The sequence below is a fragment of the Onychostoma macrolepis genome, chromosome 20, assembly GCF_012432095.1.
Source record: "Onychostoma macrolepis isolate SWU-2019 chromosome 20, ASM1243209v1, whole genome shotgun sequence".
Lineage (NCBI taxonomy): Eukaryota > Metazoa > Chordata > Actinopteri > Cypriniformes > Cyprinidae > Onychostoma > Onychostoma macrolepis.
The window spans coordinates 26,274,680-26,295,086 of NC_081174.1; the positions used below are offsets into that span (position 1 = coordinate 26,274,680).

General features: G+C 36.2%; 2 protein-coding genes and 1 long non-coding RNA gene across 9 annotated transcripts; 1 reads left to right on the forward strand and 2 right to left on the reverse strand.

The window, feature by feature from the left end:
• Window positions 1-348: 348 nt before the first annotated feature.
• dusp23a (dual specificity phosphatase 23a) lies at window positions 349-8,754 on the reverse strand. Of its 5 annotated transcripts, XR_009267547.1 has the most exons (7): window positions 7,662-8,404; window positions 6,895-7,030; window positions 6,495-6,567; window positions 6,061-6,127; window positions 5,076-5,269; window positions 4,827-4,946; window positions 4,515-4,532 (listed from the first exon to the last, which is right to left on the reverse strand). XR_009267547.1 is itself a non-coding variant. In XM_058755555.1 (2 exons), the coding sequence occupies exons 1-2, from the start codon at window positions 8,536-8,538 to the stop codon at window positions 1,047-1,049; spliced, it is 480 nt and encodes a 159-aa protein (XP_058611538.1). In that variant the 5' UTR covers window positions 8,539-8,754; the 3' UTR covers window positions 349-1,046. The 5 variants fall into 5 exon arrangements, 1 of the variants encoding a protein (XP_058611538.1); XR_009267548.1 differs by lacking the exons at window positions 4,515-4,532; window positions 4,827-4,946 and adding an exon at window positions 1,120-1,250; XR_009267546.1 differs by lacking the exon at window positions 4,515-4,532 and having other exon boundaries at window positions 4,618-4,946.
• Window positions 8,431-17,421, forward strand: LOC131526879 (uncharacterized). 3 transcript variants are annotated; one of them, XR_009267551.1, is made up of 5 exons: window positions 8,431-8,567; window positions 12,161-12,332; window positions 12,872-13,019; window positions 13,497-13,865; window positions 17,282-17,421. It is a non-coding gene; the product is annotated as an uncharacterized LOC131526879 (long non-coding RNA). The 3 variants fall into 3 exon arrangements; XR_009267550.1 differs by lacking the exon at window positions 13,497-13,865; XR_009267549.1 differs by lacking the exon at window positions 17,282-17,421 and having other exon boundaries at window positions 13,497-14,220.
• Window positions 9,214-18,503, reverse strand: LOC131526874 (DBH-like monooxygenase protein 2 homolog). The gene is made up of 14 exons (XM_058755550.1): window positions 18,239-18,503; window positions 17,852-18,081; window positions 17,289-17,435; window positions 14,283-14,435; window positions 13,093-13,176; window positions 12,849-13,004; window positions 12,615-12,717; window positions 12,359-12,525; window positions 12,187-12,275; window positions 10,577-10,673; window positions 10,305-10,364; window positions 10,089-10,219; window positions 9,898-10,006; window positions 9,214-9,818 (listed from the first exon to the last, which is right to left on the reverse strand). The coding sequence occupies exons 1-14, from the start codon at window positions 18,288-18,290 to the stop codon at window positions 9,672-9,674; spliced, it is 1,725 nt and encodes a 574-aa protein (XP_058611533.1). The 5' UTR covers window positions 18,291-18,503; the 3' UTR covers window positions 9,214-9,671.
• Window positions 18,504-20,407: the final 1,904 nt, after the last annotated feature.

Here is a 20,407-nt window from a genome sequence, read left to right on the forward strand (position 1 = left end):
GTTTATTGAGGTTATATACTTATATACAGTATTTGAGAAATATATTTTCAATAACTAAAAATAATACACACACACACATATATAGAGAGAGAGAGAGAGAGAAAAATATGTGTGTGTATGCGTGTAATTTTAAACAAAATGAAAAAAAAAAGCAAACCTCTTTTGTAGGGATTGTCATATTTTATATATTGTTTCTATTCTTTTTAAGGAGGAAAATAATAATTTCAGCCTTTTAATGACTTTTTTCACATTACAATACAAGGTAGTTATACCAAACAGTTTATACTTTGACCTACAAAAATCACAATAGATTTTAATTTAGAAAATGTAAGAAAAGGTGAAATCAAGTCATTGTCAATTAATTTTATTTTTGAAAAGTTTGTAGATCTGAATACAAACATAAGCATTATTGACCCAATTTACATATTGTGTTTAATATTAAACCTCTTAACTGTCACCGTCCCCTCTGTGGGACGCCTACGTTTACTTCACTATTTTACAATTAAATCTTAATCTAATCATGACAAACTATATATCATTGGAAAGGTCTAAGACTCCTAAATAGGTATTTTACCACTTTTTCTGTTAAAATATTATGTAGGAAAAGTAATAGTTTAATTTATGACAAGAGTGCACCTGAAAAAAAATCTACATCATGACATGAATTCTGACCTTTGTAACAAAAAAAGTCTTCTTAGTTGCCTTTATCTCTATCACGAATTAGAAATCATAAGAAATTATTTATCAGTAGAAAACTTAAAATCTCAAAATTCATCCTTTGAAACCCATTTTAAAATCAGACATTGCATTACCATGGAAATGGTACATTAAAATCATGTTACAAAATATTTTCATTCATGAATTATAAAAATTTAAGTTTGGATAGTGCACTATAATGTCTCTGTTCAAAACTGTGAGTGACAGTTAAGGGGTTAACTGGAATTTTAAATACAAGTAAAAAGACTTGATTTGTAAACATGACCTTAATTCTCTGTGGGTGTGTGACAGCACAAACATGGATCACAGACAGATTTGTAGGAGTGGAGTTAATGTTTTTGACAACAGTTTTGAATGTATTTATGAAACTCTATCACTGCTTTCTCCTGCTCTTTTGTCTCAATGGACCCTTTTCGAAGACGTCGGATTTCTTTGATGGCTTCCAGACCTGAGATGTTCCTTGTTTTCACCAGGTAGCAGGCCAGCATGGTCCCGGTCCTGCCATGGCCGTGCATGCAGTGAACTGCAACAGCCTGAGGAGCACAAAGAACCAAAATCAGCTTTTATCTGGCTGACAGCAGTTTATGAAAACACTACAAATTTGGTTGACCCTCATAACAATATTATTGTTACACAAACTGATAAAATGTGTGTATAATATATTATAGCCTATATGTCATCCTGGACTACAAAACCAGTCATAAGTAGCACAGGTATATTTGTAGCAATATCCAACAATACGTTGGGTCAAAATTATCACATTTTCTTTTATGTCAAAAATAATTAGGTTATCAAGTAAAAATCATATTCCATGAAGATATTTTGTAAATTTTCTACCGTAAATATCAAAACTTTTTTTATTAGTAATATGCATTGCTAAGAACTTAATTTGGACAACTTTAAAAGCGATTTTCTCAATATTTTGATTTTGTTTGTTTTGTTTTTGCACCCTCAGATTCGATTTTCAATTAGCTGTATCGGCCAAATAGTGTCTTATCCCAACAAACCATACATCAATTGAAAGCTTATTTAAAAAAATTGACCCTTATGACTGGTTTTATGGTGAAGGGACACTTATATAGAGAGAGGTAACATAAGCATTTATTAAGCATTATAATTATATAAAATTGTTTTTGACCTAGTGTTAGTTGCCCACATCTTTCCATTTGTTTTTTTTTTATTGCGGAAAACCAATTGAATTAATATAACGCTCTCTTTCTTAAACAAAAGGAAATACAAATTACTTTTGTCCAAACTAAGTATATAGTCCACAAATGCATAATTGTACTATATCTTTGCTATGCATTTTCAATGTAATTTTTAGATTAATTATTATGAATTCACAAGAAAGAAAGTGGGCAACGACTACTACTTCAGTGATTTAGATGTTGTCCAGAACGTGGTACCTGTTACATTTCTCCGTGCTGTTCAGATTTGACTAATAAGAGCCGTTTATGGTTACACTCTAAAAAATGCTGGGTTAAAAACAACCCAATTTGGGTTATTTTGGCAACCCAGCGCTGGGTCAAAAAGGGACGTACCCAGCGCTGGGTTGTTTTAACCCAACTATTTGGGTTACATGTTTGACCCAGCATGCTGGGTTGCCATTTTAAACCAATTATGGGTTAGAAATTACTACAGTGCTGGGTTAATGTAACCCAAAATGGGTTGGAAATTTAAACTAGAAATTTTAGTAATTAAAATGACTAAAATAACACATATACAGCAATACAGACTTCAGTAATCAAAATATGAAAATTTATTTTGTTTTATCAGGTAAAATTGTCCATTTGTGAATAAATTTTTTTAAATGTCCCATGACAAAATGAAAATGCATGACACCATCACAGAAAGATCAAGATCTTAAGCAAGATATCATGTGAGAAATACTCAGTAAGAATCAATTGTATAGTGTAATTGTCAGTGTTGTGCCTGAACGCGTTCATTGAACGATAGTTCATGAACTCGTTCATATTTTGGGTGAACGTGAACTGAACGTACTGTATTACTGCCTGATGAACGATACTGTGAACTCGTTCATTCTGGTGTGTGTGAACGGCACGCGCTCTCTGTTGAACGACACGCACTCTAGAGTGCCAGATTTCTATAGTCTTCCAGGCGAAATCCCGACTAAAACACACCGTAAACAGGCCTTAATATGTGAACTTAGTTAAAAATTTTGAGTATGAACTATGAACTGAACTAGTTCATTTTAAAATTTGTGAACTGAACTTTGAAGTAGTTCATGTAGAAAGTGAACTTTCCCAACACTGGTAATTGTACTGTAGAAGAAAAGTACAAGTATTTAGAAGTAATAGTAGTAAATAAAGAACAACAGCATAAAAGAAGCAAGATCGCAGACAGTAATAACCTGTTTGTCAGCAAAAATGAGTTAGAAAAATTTATCTTTTGAAGAAAATATGAATTTGAAATATTAAAACATTTCAAAGCATTTACATCAACATCTTGAGCATAACATAGCATGTGAGAAAATACTCACAATAAGAATCAATTGTAGTGTAATTGTACTGTAGAAGAAAAGTATTTAGAAGTAATAGAAGTAAATATGAAAAGAACAAACAGCATAAAAGAGGCAAGGTCACAGACAGTAATAACAAAAACTACTGTTTGTCAGCAAAAATGAATGCTCGCAAAACTCTCATTGTTGGCGTTTCATCCCCAGAAAGTCCATACACCACAGTCTGTAAAAACTGCCACACTGTGGAACACTGTTTCGGGTAGTCTATGTCAAATACGTAGAACGCCTTAAAGCAAACATCAACTGCAGGAAGCAATGTATTTTGCTCAAGTGCCTCTCCGTTTATAACTGCAAAGGCTTGAAAGCACTGGTTGTCTCCAAGCATGAGAACATGTGGAAATTCAGAGTTTTTTGAGCGCAGGTACTCAGCCATATTGGTCCCAATCTGACAACAAAAACAAAAAAAGAAGAGGGGAAAAAGAAAAAGAATTGGCATCAATTTAGAACACAAAAATGTAAAACTAATGTAAATACCTTTAGGAACAGTAAAGGCTATGACACACCAAGCCAACCATCGGCCAATGTTAGCACTAGTCGGACCCCTGTTGGCAGGGGGTGGCCCTTGACCATAGCCTTTGCAGTGTGTTCCAACTTTTTGGCCCAGATGCAAATGACTCATGGCAACAACACAGTTACCGTTTAATGTCACTAGTTTTTTTTATGTCGGCTTGGTGTGTCATGGCCTTAAAGGGTTAGTTCACCCAAAAATAAATACTTAAATTAAATTAAATCTGTTCATCATATAAAGCGATCAAGTCTCTTCAGAAAATTTGGAATACATTAGATTCATATGAATTAGTTTTACAATCTTTTTATTAACTTTTTGTAGCATCAAAGTGGTAATTGCATAGACTGTCAATAGTGGGACAGAAAGCTCTCATATTTTATTAGAAATATCATCATTCCATTCCGAAGATGAACAAAAGTCTTAAAGGTTTGGAACGACAGGAAGGTGAGTAATTGATGACAGAATTTTCATTGTTGGGTGACACTACTCAATGTATTTTTTCACTCAAATTAAAAATAAAATTAAAAACATTACTAGATTTGTGACATTGATAATTGTTAAAATGTGTCTGTCTGTGAAAAGGATCCATACAATATATTGTAAATACTTAAATCATGTAGTATTAGCAATGTCTGTTAACTTACAGGCTGTATGTCTATGAAGGCCTTCCGGTTTCAATGAAAGTTGGTTTAAACGTTTTCCTTCCAATCTTGTACACTGATGTGGGAAGGACTACAGGAAGTACTTGCAGGCGACATCACTCTGCGTCTCTTTAGAATACAATGAAAAGATGTTCACAAAAATCACTCAAAATTAAAACAAAAAAAAAAGTCTTCATACAACTGCAATAAAATTTGACTGCAATAAATCTGGATGTATGACATTAATTTATTAAATTGTGTTACAAAGAAATAGTTAACAAAATGAAAGTTGTCAGTAATTAGTTGACTAACAGTAATTGTAAACAGGGAAAATCTCTCCTTTTTTATAATGACATGAGAGATAGTAATTCATTTTTAGACTGAATTATTAATTTGTAACAGTGTTCTTAATACCCATTACCTGCTGACATCAATTCTACACTGGAAAGTAGATCAAGAGATTGTTTCTCTCTGCTGGCAAACTGCAGAATCTTATCCTTAAACACAGGTACCCAATTTTCGGTGAGTTTGGAAGCGGAGTCTGGATTCAAAATTAAGAAATCATGGGATATCTAAAAAATACAAAACAAAGGCCAACATGGCAAACAAAGTTGTAAAACAAAAAAGAAAATACTGAGCCAATGTTTTTATTTCTTAAATGTAAACCCACCATGCCTGGAGTGTCGAGGAGACGTGGATACTCCTTGAATATTTCCATCATTGTCTTGGTTCCATTGTCACGAATCCATTTGGCCCTATGGATAGACGTCTCCTTCATGTATTGCTCAACCTGACTTAGTGGCCAGATACTATTTTTAAGCCACTCTGTCATTTGAGTAGCTCTTTCTGAATCTACATTTGACTCTGTTGAGAGCAGAAATGTAAATCACAAACAGGAATTTTGAATGGGAAAATATATTAAGCTGAGGTACACACAAATACATATACACACACACATACATATATATATATATATATATATAATTCCGTCAACTATCCCGAGCATCTTTCATGCTGACCCTGGCTAATCAGGCAGTCCTTATTAGCTATGGTTCCATCACTGTGTTGAGGTATTTTGAAGTATCGCATCAGAAACGCAGTGATGGAAACACCAAAATTAGAAACAAAATTCTTTAATTCGCAAATAAGTTTTACGCCGCTTGAGGTGGTTTTGACTAGTACGAAAACAAGCAAATAATGGGAGATGGAAACGCATTTGCCAAATAAATCTGACGGTGCGAACATTAAACCCACGTGAGGGCTCTTTTAGAGAACCAAATAATTTGGCTCAGCTCAGTAATAAGAGTCGTTCATATATATTAGACACAGACATGCGTAGATACCTGGCAAAATAAAACTACTGCTATTTTTTATTTTTGCATTTGCATTGTATAGTTTGAAAAATTAATTGTTAAGGTTACACGGACCGTGATGCATCATGAAATATTTTATAATCGAATCGTTACCCTCAGAATTGTAATCGAATTGTGAGGCAAGTGAAAATTCAAACCTTTTCTAAAAATATGCTTGTTTGAACAGCAGATTTGATAAATTCAACAGGAAAGTCAATTTGTAATTTCTACACTAATTTTTCAGTTTTAAAGTGTGCAAGTAATTTACGATTACAATGAACCCTGTAAAATATTACTACATACCTTCAAATGTGGGAATTAACTCTTCAAGATTCCATTCTCTTAGTTTAGTTTTCACATATTCGTCCATCTAGGATAAAATAACAGATAAAATACATTTTATGACTAAATTATGTACATCCCAAATTACAGAGTGGCTAGGCAAAATTGGCGGTCATGATGCTATAGTTAATATTATTGAACTAGGCAACTGTAGTCAGGTTTATAGAACTGAAAACATGTAAAACGTATCATTGCTCTTTAATAATAGTGAAATGAGGGTCTATCATGTCAAATATACAAGGCTTAACAGAGTTGAAATTAGAAGTGGGAAAATGAAACGGAACAGTTAGCTGGATTTAACACTTTTCTGCGTCAAAGCAGCATTTGGCGCAAAAAAATATTTATGAAATAAACAACATAATTTAACAAGTACAACAGTAACAAAAAGGTCTTACTGTTTTGCATTTATTTTTCAATGTCCTTCGATGCACTTTCCAGTCATTTCAGAAAGATCACAGTGCTTGCTGCCTAAAACAAAAATTAATGTCAATCAAAAAAAATTATCACAAAATGGCGGTCGAGGTAACGTTAAAAAAAATACAAAATTAAAAAGGTAAAAATGTAAAGTAAGTATAGCGAGTAGTATGCTCATAGTAAATTAATAACATCTACTGTTACTATTATACAGTTAAACGAAAGCAGAGGGGAACATTTGTGAAGTAACTTATGTTCTGACAGAAGACCACTAACGTTAGCAAAGTAACTTATGTTAAACTTCACCGAATCAAACCCGTAGCTAATACAGCAAATCATATATAATAAAGTAAAGGTAACATATTCAGAAAATGGACTTACCTTTTCCCTTCCTAAGGCCAGCGTCGCGATGACAGTGTGGCGCACTTTCTTCCTAGTCCACTGAGCAGAGTTGTAACGTTATGAGGCGCAGCGCCGCTGTCATTCGCCGTGAGGTAACGTTAATCTGAGAGTAAAACTGCATTTACAGTAAAATCGTTAGAGAAATACTGAATACCGGTATGTAAGGGAGAATGTATAGCTAGACGGTTGTTGACAGGCTGATTAAGAGCCCGCGCGAAGCGGAGGGGTCTTGAATCAGCCTGAAGCCAGGGGTTGTATTCGCTATAACAACCACCTCGCTATACAGTATCCCGCTTATTACATGGCTACCTACCAAATAAATAAATAATTTGGCACAAAATATTGATTTAAAAAGAAAGTTATTTATTTAAAAACGATTTATATGGATTCCGCTAAAGAAAATAGTCCGCCCCGTCTCCACGGCAACGCTCTGTTTTTCATCAGTTTTTTTCAACCAACGGTCTGTTATACTTGGCAGGCAGCGGTCTGTTATCAAGAAATAACATACCGCATTCTACATTATAATTCAACCAAGCCATGTAATAAATGTTGATAACAAACTCTTAACAGAATTTTTGGAAATAAGACATAAGAAAACCAATAAAAGCGGCAGTTAAGACTTGAGGAAAAAACCGCGAATATTTCCATATAAGCTCTTTTCTGACTTTTCCACCTTCCACGAAATCTCAAAATACTCTTGGATAAAAAACAATTGATAACTACTTGAAATGTGTATGTTTACTTACCATAAACTGCATAAACGTCCTTCCACCTGAAGGCGCTAAGAAAATGGCGGCTTCTCCGACTGGTGTAGTCTGTGTTGTTGCGTGACGTGCGTGCGTGCTCTCTTTCACGTCCGCGTTCCCAACCCAGCACCGCTGGGTTACAGATTAAGAACGATTCTCAACCCAAATTGGGTTACATCAACCCAGCATCCTTACACAAAAGTCTCAACCCAGCGTTTGGGTTGAGAAAACAACCCAACATTTTTTAGAGTGTACAGATTAAGAATGTTGTTTAAAATCGTGTTAGAGAAATTGATAGTAATATGCAATTTATTTTAAATAAAAATATTTGAACAATTATACTTTAGTGTATTAATGTCTTCAATAAAACAGAAAAAAAAAAAAAAAAATCTCAGATTTTAATACTGCCCGCCAAGCGCCCCCTTGCGGAAAGAGAACTTTGATCTAACGTTACAGGAAACGGATGCTTTCCGGTAATAGTATAGTACGTGCAAAACACATCTCATCTAGCTTGTAAATATTGGGTGAAAATGAAGCAGTAGGCTTTTATTTCGATGGACCCGTTCTATAAAAACACTATAAAAAAGCGTTCCGCCCTCACCTCCCCTTTAGCATTGGCTTCCTCCACGATGCTCAGGAATCTCAGGATCTGAGGCAGACTCGGCGGAGTGAAGTCCACTATGCTGATGTGATGCAGGATGAGCTCTGGACAAGTGTCGCATTTCGGTGGTTTGGATTCTAACAAGCACACCAGGTGTCTGATGCCATTCTCCACCAGGAACTTATAATGCTGAGTCTCTGAAGGGCAGGCCAGTCCGGCGAGTTTGTGAGGTTCGACCCACGAGAAGTTCGGCGGAGCGGCGAAAGCGTGCGACATGATTAACGTTAACTAACGTTAGATGTTCAGTAAGTACTACTGCTGTAAAGCCCTTTGCTTCTTCACAGCGACGACATTATATAGCGACTAACTTAGAGAATGAATCGGGCTGCAAGGGCGTGTCCTGTGTGATTATCAAACAGATATTACATAATACTACTTATGATTTATGTAAATACACCAGCAAAAATTACCATGGTATGAGGTGACCGGGGCTAGTTGTCACACTTTTTGTTCCAGCGGCTACAAAGCTGAGCAACATAAAAAAAAAATGTATATATGTGTGTGTGTGTGTGTGTGTATATATATATATATATGTATGTGTATGTGTATGTGTGTGTGTGTGTGTGTGTGTGTGTGTGTGTGTGTGTGTGTGTGTGTGTGTGTGTGTGTGTGTGTATATATATGTGTGTGTGTGTATATATATGTGTGTGTGTGTATATATATGTGTGTGTGTGTGTGTGTGTGTGTGTGTGTGTATATATATATATATAGCTTTTTTCTTTTGTAAAAAAAATAAATAAATAAATAAATATAGAGCCTTTTTTTTTTTTACATTTATTTTACATATAAGTCTTTTAATGAAATATCACAACAGTTATAGCCCATTTTCTGCTTTGCCCCAAAAAAGTATACTGATTTTGAATTCAGACATTGAAAACATGTTATAAATGGTCAAATCAAGCAATTGAATGTTTTATTTTAAAGTTTTTAAGCCACTGAATATTTGTTATACATTTCTTAATTAATCAATACAAAACATTAATTAAACATAAAATAATTAATCATCAGCAAAAATGGAAAACAACCATTGTTTTGGCTTTATTTTCAATGTATGTCAGTTTAAATGTTAGGTTTTTTTTAAATGTTTGTCAGAGTAGTTTTAACGTGTTCATTTAATGTGCAGTGAAGAGGATGTTAGAGAAAAATATACTCGTATTGAATTATTTAGCACTTATTCATATTCCTTTCCCTCATTTCCCTGATATGATTTGTAATTACAGTAACGTATTGGCTATTTTGTAGTATTTTTGGTTATCGAAACTACTATACCTTTGAGGGTGGAGCTGCCAGGAGCTCCTAATCTAGATTGATTGACTTAATCTTTGACATGAATAGAACAATAGGTTACATCAGTAGTATTTTTGCATGAACTGCACTAACAAACAGAGGAGCAGCAATAGCCAAGCAAGATTTTTGGTGTTACAACCGCTGATGCAGGGTGCAGACGGGATGACACTGAGGTTAGGAATCAGCCCTGTGTTGCGTGATGTGTTTTTCTGGAAAATCATACAAAACATTGTTAACAACTTAGAAAAACAAGAGATTGATGTATGTTGTAGAGGTGTGGACACTTACAAATGAATCCACAATTATGACGAGCTGGTCGATTCTCTTCAGTGTTTGTTGGTATTGATTGATAGATGTGTCATTCCAAGTCTTCGTGGACATCATATTGAGCCAAGTACTGCAATTATCAAATAAAAGCAATGGTCATTATTAGGGCTAAATGCATTCATGGATGACGCTAGTGTTTAAAGGCAGATTACTTTAGACCTGGCGTTCCCATCTCAGATCTTAAAGTAGTTGTATTGGGGAAGCTCATGCAGCCGCTCAGATTCATTGCTGGATAGTAGAAGAGGAAGGCCAAACACATCTCATCTGAAGTTGAGAGCCCCCCCTGCGAGCAGACAAAAAATGACATTTTAATGTAGAGAAGCAGTGAATTCAGCTACATGAAGAACAGTAATTATATTAATACTAACCCATGTGAGTGTGCTGCGGTTTTCAGTGTTATAAGTGCACTCCACCAGCAATTTGTCACCCTGAAAGTCCAAAAAGACAGTTTTGTTTGACTGAATAATACTAATAATTGTGCACTGATAAACTGATAAACTAAACCTCCTTTAGACAACATATAAGCGTGATGTATGGTATTGTGCAGTGAATATAATTTGATACTATATATATGCTTGAAATCACTGTAAACTGAACAGCACTGTAAGTTGTTCAACGATTCAAATCATTTCATACTCACCAACTTCACTGTCTTAGTTTTGCCCAAGTTTGTCACATCCTGGTATGCAAAATCATAGTTTTCATCCGCAGCTAAGAAATCAATCTGTTTTTCCCCTCTGAAATAGACAACAACCTACCTAAACCTTTTTTTCCTAGAGACATTTTAAGCAAGATCATCGTTTTCAATCAAATAAAATTTTTGCACTGAAAATGAAATTAAAGTGTGGTGACTCTATCTGCATGACCTGGCTGAGCTATCGAATGCACTTTTTATGCACAGTTAAGGGAATAGTTCACACAAAAATAATTTGCTGAAAATTTTCTCACTCTCAGACATCCAAAATGAAGGTGAGTTTGTTTGTTCATGGGAACAGATTTGGAGAAATTAAGCATTACATCACTAGCTCACTAATGGATCATCTGCAGTGAATGGGTGCCGTCAGAATGAGAGTCCAAACAGCTGATAAAAACATTGAGAAATTCGTTTCTTACAAACAATGAGATTTTTGCTTCAGAAGATGCTAAATTATGGATGGGAGTGGTGTGGATTATTGTGATGTTTTTATCAGCTGTTTGGACTCTCATTCTGACGGCACCCATTTAGCAGAAATTTAGCATTACATCACTTGCTTACCAGTGGATCCTCTGCAGTGAATGGATGCGGTCAAAACGAGAGTCCAAACAGCTGATAAAAACAATCATCCACAAGTAATCCACACAATTCAGTTGGCACCTTGTGAAGTGAAAAGCTGTGTTAGTAAGAAACAAATCCATTATTAAGATGTCTATAAACCATCACTTATGACCAAAATACAAGTCCATAATCCATAATAATGCTTCCTCTCATTAAAAAGTTCATTCCTGCTTGTCCTCTCGCATCATTCCACTGACTTGTATTTTATCCAGAATCAACAGATGGATTAAAGGATTTGTTTATTACAAACATGCAGCTTTTCACTTCACAGGACATTATTTAATGGACTGGAGTGGTGTGGATTATTGTGATGTTTTTATCAGATGTTAGGTCTCTCACTCTGATGACACCCATTTACTGCAGAGGATCCGCTGGTGAGCAGGTGTTACTTGGTGAGGGTGAATTCCTTGAAGTGTTCATTTTGTTGTTGGAAATCTTGTCTTGCCTTATATGCATTGTATTGCACTCTTAAATCACATTAAAGGTAAAAGTGATATGTCTCATGAGCTCAGCACGTGCTTTGAGGCTTTTGTTGTCATTGTGGTACAGGGAAGCAGTTTGCTCTTTTTGTCTAATAGCAGTGTAAATTGTGTGCTGTAGTTCAAGTCATATGATAGCTGTGTGAGGAACACACTGTAATTTAAATTAGTATTAACTGCTAATCTTCTCCGGCATAGCACACAAAGAGCTATATTTGCTTGTATGCCATATTTACATACGAGTTATTTAAATTACATTACTGAATAAACTGGTATACGGTTCATGCATTTCTTGAAAATCAAATCCATGGCCTTGGCATTGCCATCACCATGCTCCACTGAGGAAAGTAAAGCGTAGGTTTGGAATGACATGAGTGTGAATACTGTAAATGATTTTTCATTTTTATTTTTGGGTGAACTCTTTCTTTAGGTCAGTCATTGGTTAAAAATGTTTACCTGAAGTGTCCGACTCGCACCTTCCGCCCAGCTAAGTGTGTGTGCAGCATCACAGAGAACACCTGAAGATCATGTGGCGTCTCCAGAACCTGTAGAGCACAGAACCCAAGATCATCCAGTCATCTGATGAATCTGATCGAGAGAGTGTGAGTAGATAAACATGCATACAAACCGTTGGAATATAAGCAGTGTCACACAGGCCGTACGTGAGGAAGGATTTGGCTTTGGGTGGGATGGCGTACCAAGGAGCTACGACAAGCCCTGTCCCCAAAACAGCTGCGTCGTGCTGACGGAGTTCAGATGTGTAATAGAATCGCAGACCTGAGTTATCAACTCGACCTGTGCAGAGAAAAGATAAAGTAATGCTTTATAATTCCAAGCACTTTAAATGTGACATTTTACAATTAAAAACCACGGTGCTGACTGACCTCTACTTTTATTAGCATTGTTGTAATGCACTTCAAGCCTGTAGAAAAAATCACTAACATGTCCTCCAATTGGAAGCCCTGCCACTTCAGGAAATTCAAAAGCCTGAGAGTATATGAATCGGAAATATTTTTTGATCACTCAAATCCTCAGTCATTTCAAGCAAGATTTAAATTAATCATTTAATACAATCAAGAAATGAAATGTATGATTTCTGATGCAGAACAGAGACTAACCCCTCCACCAACTCCCCACACAGCCACGGTCTCCATACACAAGTTGGTTCTTAACGATGTGTAACACTCTGCCTCAAACGCCTCGGTCACGCTCGCAGGGCAGCGGTACAGCAGCAGATGATGCACGAGGTCAAAGTTTGTGATCAACGGCTCAATCTGGACATAATGAAAGTAAGTCAAGAGATGAAGATGATTGACAGATCGCTGGATAGATCATGTGTGTTAAGTTCATAAACTCACTTACGCGATAAATGTGCTGTTTGCGATCAAATGTGGGGGCTTTCATGATCTTGCAGTGGTAGTGGGTTTGGTTGGCTGGTACAGTGAACTGAAATGATTTGATTTGTAAATATAATCAATGTGTAAAGTGAAAGTTCCACATTAGGTATTTTAAGTCAAAAAGCACCATGGGGGAAGTACATTTACAAATGAATAGCAACCGCTGATAGCATCGTTGACATTTTTTGCTGCATTCTACGTCGTTTTAGCGCCAGTCCAAAAAAAGTAAAAATCATTAATATATAAATTACTGTAGCTCAAACAGTAGAACAGGCACTAGCAATGTCAAGGTCATGGGTTTGATTCCCAGGGACAATATAAAATGTCATGCTAAATCTCACCCAAAAATGAAAATGTACTCTCCCTCAGGCCAGCCAAGATGTAGATGAGTTTGATTCTTCATTACACAGGTTTTGAGTGGATTTTAATTTTAAGGTGAGCTGTTCCATTAATTCACTCTTAAGCCTGAGTGAAGCGCGTCGGCCGACTAAGTTTTCTCAGTGTGTTTCAGCCGATTCGACATGTTGAATCGTCGTCGGTCAGTCGGGCCATCTGATCGTTCTGATTGGCCGTTCAGCTGGCGAACCAGTGCACGAGAAAGGCGCAGAATGGACGTGCTACTTGGCCGTCGGGTGTTGAGCGTCGGCTTGGTGTGTCAGGACAACTTTAGGCCCAGCCGCTGCCAACATGAGCCGACCTGTCTGCTTTCGTCGCCACTAGTTCATCGGTGTCGGCTTGGTGTGTAACGTGCTTTACAGTTCAATTCTAGTCTATGCTATAATCTAAACATTTTAATCTAGTCTAAATGTTTTGGCATATTTTTAACCAGAAGAACCTTTTCCTAACCATAAACAGATTGACAATTTCTCTTATAATTTCTGTTCTTACTGAAAACAAAAATTCTGCTCAACACATTCACAGTCAGTGGGAACATATTTGTGTTTAATGCAAAGAGTACAACATCTTTCATTTGTTAAATAGTTGTTTCTCTAAAATTAACATTAATATAAAATGTTAACGGCCTGGTAGGACAAATATTAAATGTCTTGTCTCTATTCATCACGCATTATTAAAAGCTTAAAGAATGAATTGGAAATTCTCGGTTTAATTAACTGAAGTAAATAAAGTAAAATAAAAAGTAAAACTCCTTCTTACATTGATCATAGTCATGTCGAAATACTTGCTGTTTGGAGGGTTGACCCGAGGCATGTACTTCAACAGGTTCAGCTCCTTTGTGCCTCTTCGGGTGCTGTGGTATTCGATTTCATCCGTCTGTCCGTACGCATAGATCAGCTTCATGGGGAGATTCTGATCATGCAATAAAACAAAAGCCCATCATTTACACTGTGTGCAGAATTATTAGGCAAGTTGATATTCTGGTCATATTTTTTTTCCAAGAGCATTTTACCATCAATCTTAATAACTACTATTGATTTTGTATTTAATAATTTATAAGTCATATATAATTGTCCATGAAGGCTGATGCAGAATTATTAGGCAGGTTTTCCTTTACAGATAAAATGAGCCAAAAAAGAGATTGAACTCAAGAATAAAAGTTAAAAAAATTATTAAATGCCTATGAGAAGTATTGCATTATATGCAATACTAATGCAATAATAGAATTAGCAAAGTTAAGGCATGACCATTGGGCAGCAAAATGCTCATTGGGTCAGCAAGGTCAGAAAAAACAGGTGGAGAGGAAAAGACACGTTAACTGCAAAAGAATTAAGAATTAAGGTGAAGAATTAGGTGAGAAACCATCAGGAACCATTTAGTCTCCAGCGCCATCATTTTCCAGAACTGCAACCTTCCTGGAGTCTCCAGAATTACAAGGTGTCAGGTTCTCAGAGACTTTGCTTGGGTACAAAATTCTTTAAAATGGCCCTCACTTAATAAGAATAACATGCTGAAGTGTTGTGAAATACATGAAGACTGATTTTGTATAGGATTTATGGACAGATAAGTTGTGAGTGACTCTTGAAGGACCAGCATCACATCCTCTTGTGCCACAGTTTGAAGAATTTATCTTCCAGAATCTGGCAGTAAGTTTTGGGAGCTCATTTTAGTTCATCTCCTATCCTGAAAAGTCTGTCTTGCAGGATTGATTAAAAATGAACACCATACCTACTGTGAAGCATGGGGGTGGAAACATCATGCTTTGGGGCTGTTTTTCTGCAAAGGGACCAGGACGACTGATCCGTGTAAACGAAAGGATGAATGGGGCCATGTATCGTGAGATTTTGAGTGAAAACCTCCTTCCATCAGCAAGGACATTGAAGATGAAACGTGGCTGGGTCTTTCAGCATGACAATGATCCCAAACACACCGCCCGAACAGCGAAGGAGTGGCTTCGTGAAGAAGCATTTCAAGGTCCTGGAGTGGCCTAGCCAGTCTCCAGATCTCAACCCCATCGAAAATCTTTGGAGGGAGTTGAAAGTCCGTGTTGCCCAGCGACAGCCCCGAAACATTACTGCTCTAGAGGAGATCTGCATGGAGGAATGGGCCAAAATACCAGCAACAGTGTGTGAAGACTTACAGAAAACGTTTGACCTCTGTCATTGCCAACAAAGGGTATATAACAAAGTATTGAGATGAAATTTTGTTATTGACCAAATACTTATTTTCCACCATAATTTGCAAATAAATTCTTAAAAAATCCTACAATGTGATTTTCTGGATTTATTTTTTCTCATTTTGTCTCTCATAGTTGAGGTATACCTATGATGAAAATTACAGGCCTCTCTCATCTTTTTAAGTGGGAGAACTTGCACAATTGGTGGCTGACTAAATACTTTTTTGCCCCACTGTAAATTCTTCAAACTGTGGCACAAGAGGATGTGATGCTGGTCCTTCAAGAGTCACTCACAACTTATCTGTCCATAAATCCTATACAAAATCAGTCTTCATGCATTTCACAACACTTCAGCATGTTATTCTTAAGTAAGGGCCATTTTAAAGAATTTAACCTAATTCTTCACCTTAATTCTTAATTCTTTTGCAGTTAACGTGTCTTTTCCTCTCCACCTGTTTTTTCTGACCTTGCTGACCCAATGAGCATTTCGCTGCCCAATGGTCATGCCTTAACTTTGCTAATTCTATTATTGCATTAGTATTGCATATAAAGCAATACTTCTCATAGGCATTTAATAATTTTTTTAAACTTTTATTCTTGAGTATAATCTCTTTTTTGGCTCATTTTATCTGTAAAGGAAAACCTGCCTAATAATTCTGCACACCTGAAATAAGAAGTTTCTGACTATCAGCCTTCATGGACAATTATATATCACTTATAAATTATTAAATACAAAATCAATAGTAGTTATTAAGATTGATGTGGTTTGGAATTGGTCAAATTTTATTGGAAAAAAAATATGACCAGAATATCAACTTGCCTAATAATTCTGCACACCGTGTATAGGCATTTAAAAACACCTGATCCACACCTGAACCGAAAAATGAGAAACTCTTTAGCTATTAGTTCTGATCTAGACTTTCAGGGTTTCTGAGCTGAGTCCATCTGTTTAAAGAGGCATTTCGAGCACAATTGAGGGTCCCTAACAAACAGGATCAGTACAGACTTCCTGGTCCCTTTGTGTTTAACATTGTGCAAATTCCCAGTATGAAAGCTACCTGAAAGAGGACACCCACAGCACTCTCAAGGGCTTACATATGCTGTGGTTCCTTTGCTCACATTGTTTACTGGATCAATCTACTGTGTGCTATGCAATAAAAGTGGAGAGCAAAACTGACGGTGTTGTAACTACTTTTCTTTGTAGTTGCATCACAGTTTCTAGATTGCACACATACCTTGGGTGTAATTTTGTGGAAAATTGGATATGCAATTCAATAAGTAGGTGTTCTGTTTATCATTAGACCAGTTCCAGGAACAAACAGTACATTTATGGAACCTGTTCACTGTAGGTGTCAAATAAAAGTGTTCCTGCATTATTTGTTGTTGTTGGTCATGGAAGAACATTTGTTCAACTATCCAAACCTTAATCTTAACTATCTCTAAAAATGCTAAATTATTGGTTGATGTTATTGTTAAAGCATTTATTTGAAGTAGAAATATTTTGTAACATTATAAATGTCTTTACTGTCACTTTTGATCAATTTAACGTGTCCTTGCTGAATAAATGGAAATGTTGTTTCAGGACTCACAGTGATGATTAAGTCGTTTTCATCACAAGCCTTGATGGACCTCTGAAACTTCATGACTGTTTTCCCATCAGACTCGGTCAGAGACAGGAGTTTGTAGTTCTGTTGCTGGTCAACCACAGGCATTGAATTCCCCACAGCATGACGATCCTGAGCAACATTAAAAGATAAATTGTGGATATTTTCAGTCATAACAACATATTTGTGTGATATGCTCATCATCATTTGTTTACATAACAGATAACTAACTGGAAATATCTGGTTAAAAAGGCCAAAGCACTCACACTTATGTAAGGGTTGTTTTACATTATTTCATGCAATATCCAGATATGAATCATTTTAATATCTAGTTTAATGCAAAATTGCTTGATCCACCTTCTCAGATTTCATTCAAATATCAAACTTGTAAATTTTCTCACAATGAAATCCAAAAATGTAAAATTCATATTAGACCTACTGAATGAAATACATATGAATCAGAATATAAAGAACAAAATATCAGAAGAATATAATTAGTTGTAATTTCACTGTTAGTGACTCGGACAGTTATCAGTCTCAGTCTTTACCGTGAAGTAACTGCCTTTAGGTCCAACTCCTCCGATGACGATATCGGCTCCAGTCATTCCTCCTTTGGGGCTGAAGCCAAAACTGACCCAGCCGCTGGTGTTGACCGTGAGCTCGAACAAGATAGAGCCCTGGATCTCATCAAATCCCCACTTCAGCCGCACCTTGTGCTCGAGGTCCAGGTGTTCAGAGAAAGGCAGAAGAGGGTCTTCCTGAGCCCAGGACCACTGGACTGAAAGCAAGAGCAGAACAAGAGATAATGTGACCATGTTTCCTTTTCAAAATCTGACAAACAGTGTCTTTGTAAGGTGTTTGAGAAGGCAGTGACATGAAACTGCTCTGTAGTCACTTTAACAGCCCTCTTTAAGCTTTCTGTAACCCCTCCTCACCTGATATCAGTTCTCCTTCTCTCACTCCGGTCTGGTGAATCAGGTTCCTCATCACATGATGTTACAGTATTATTTTAAGTCACAACATAAATATTATTAGAAAGGAATGTTGAGATGAACTCAAAAAGGCACAAGAAGTGTTCAAATCTTAACGTTTACAGTAGGGCTAAAGCCTCTATTAAAGGATTTTTTTTAAGTGTATGATTGTAAAAAAAACAAAAACTTTTGTTCAATTTTGATGGACGAATGTGAACAAATATGGAATATTGTTATATGCAATTAAAATGTTGCTTGCAAAAAAATAAAAAATAAGTCCAAGGGTGTAGAATTTAGTAGGCACACTTGGGACGTGTACCTAACAATATCCAGCAACTACTAAATTGTCCCTAGCAATAATTTTGATCAAACAATTAAATATATGTAATCACTGTTGATGTAATTTCAGCCGCATCTGACATATATGCAAAGTTCAGTTGAGTGATGCAAACTGTTATCTGAAATATCCACAAAATTAATTAATTCATTCATTCATTCATTCAACAGCAACACTGAGTAATTCATTACTATAGCAACAGTAGGGTCCTGGGCGAGTTTTCTGCTAGTATCATCATCTGTAGCAAATCAGCTCAAAAGGGAAATGTATATAAATAATTACAATGAATTATGATTAATTACACTTATTTATATCAGCTGCCAGTAGTAACTGTAGCAGAATTAAATTGCCATCAACTAATCTGTTCGTCCAGAGTACATTCCATGTAAGTTAATATCAACTCTAAGAAAGGATATTTTCATGGCCACAGAAAATACTTTCCTAAGTATTAATGCATTAGAGCATGTAGTAAGGATCAAAATCGTAAAGGGACATTATCTACAAGCAGAATCAGAAACTCATGTAATTTGTGCACAAGAGTTTTATTAACTAAACACTAACACAAACTAGTCTAACAAACAAACAAAAACGAGCATACAGTCATACATGGGAAAGGGCAAATGAGACTTGATGGATGAAACCATCAGGAAAACCAGAGAATAAAGCTATGAAAAGAGTCAGTTAACCACCTGAGTAAAACCATCAGCACCGTTTATAACGGGGTCTATAGCTTATACTAAACCAATGTTTCGTTTAGTTAAATGTACGATACTTGCATTGCTTTGGTCGTTGACGAGTGTCCGGATGCAGTCTCGGATGAAAGTCTTGATGGTTTCAAGGTTTTGGACTTGCGATCACGTTCTTCCTGGTTTGAAGTGTGTTCTGGCTCAATGGTGATTGAGAGTTTCTTCCCAGGTGGAAAGTGAAAAAGAGCTAAGAGAAACATCAGCGGAGATCTGGGGATCTTTGGTTGAATGGAAAACAAGGCCAACAGGCCTGGCACAAAAACTTAAGGTTTCCAGAGGAGTTTAGCTCATATCCTCATCTTCTCAGCATCTAAATAAAAGAACCGCAGACTGCCTTGTGTCGTGGCCTGCCAGGTGCGGTAGCACCGGCCCTGGGACTTAGCAACCAGAAGATGGAGAGGGGATGAGAGTCGAGTGAAGAGACTAAAAAGCAAGGCGGGTTACTGAAGTGAGGCCTTTTAAACTATGGAGGTCACACCCCTCAGGGGTCAAAGAGCCAATGGTGACTTTCACTTTTGGAGGGAAAATTTACGACTCTTTGTCTTAGACCATGGTATTTTGAATATTATGATTCGACTGGGGGTTGATGCAAAAACTACTAAAGATTCTTAGAACACTAATATGTTATGCATTGGTATAAACATTTAATATACACTCTCGATTAGATCATCCGAAGATGAATTCATAGATACTAAACATGGCATAGGTAAGGTTACATGAAAGAGTGGTTCTATCATAAGCATGCATAAAACAATATACAATACAAAAGGCAATATACAAGAACAGTAATAATATACACAATGACCTGAAGATGTGTGATATAAGGTCAAAGAAAAATCTGTCTATGAATTAATGAAATAAGTCGTTTCCTATAGCAGTATGTGTCTGTTTTAGAGAGTAGAGTAGGGGGAGACGATTCTCTCTACATACTTTTAGGGTTTATTTTTTTATTTATTTTTTATTAGAACTACAACAAAGAAAATATACAATTATATCAAGACATCCAAATAAACATGGGTTTACAACCTACATATAAATATACAATTTTAC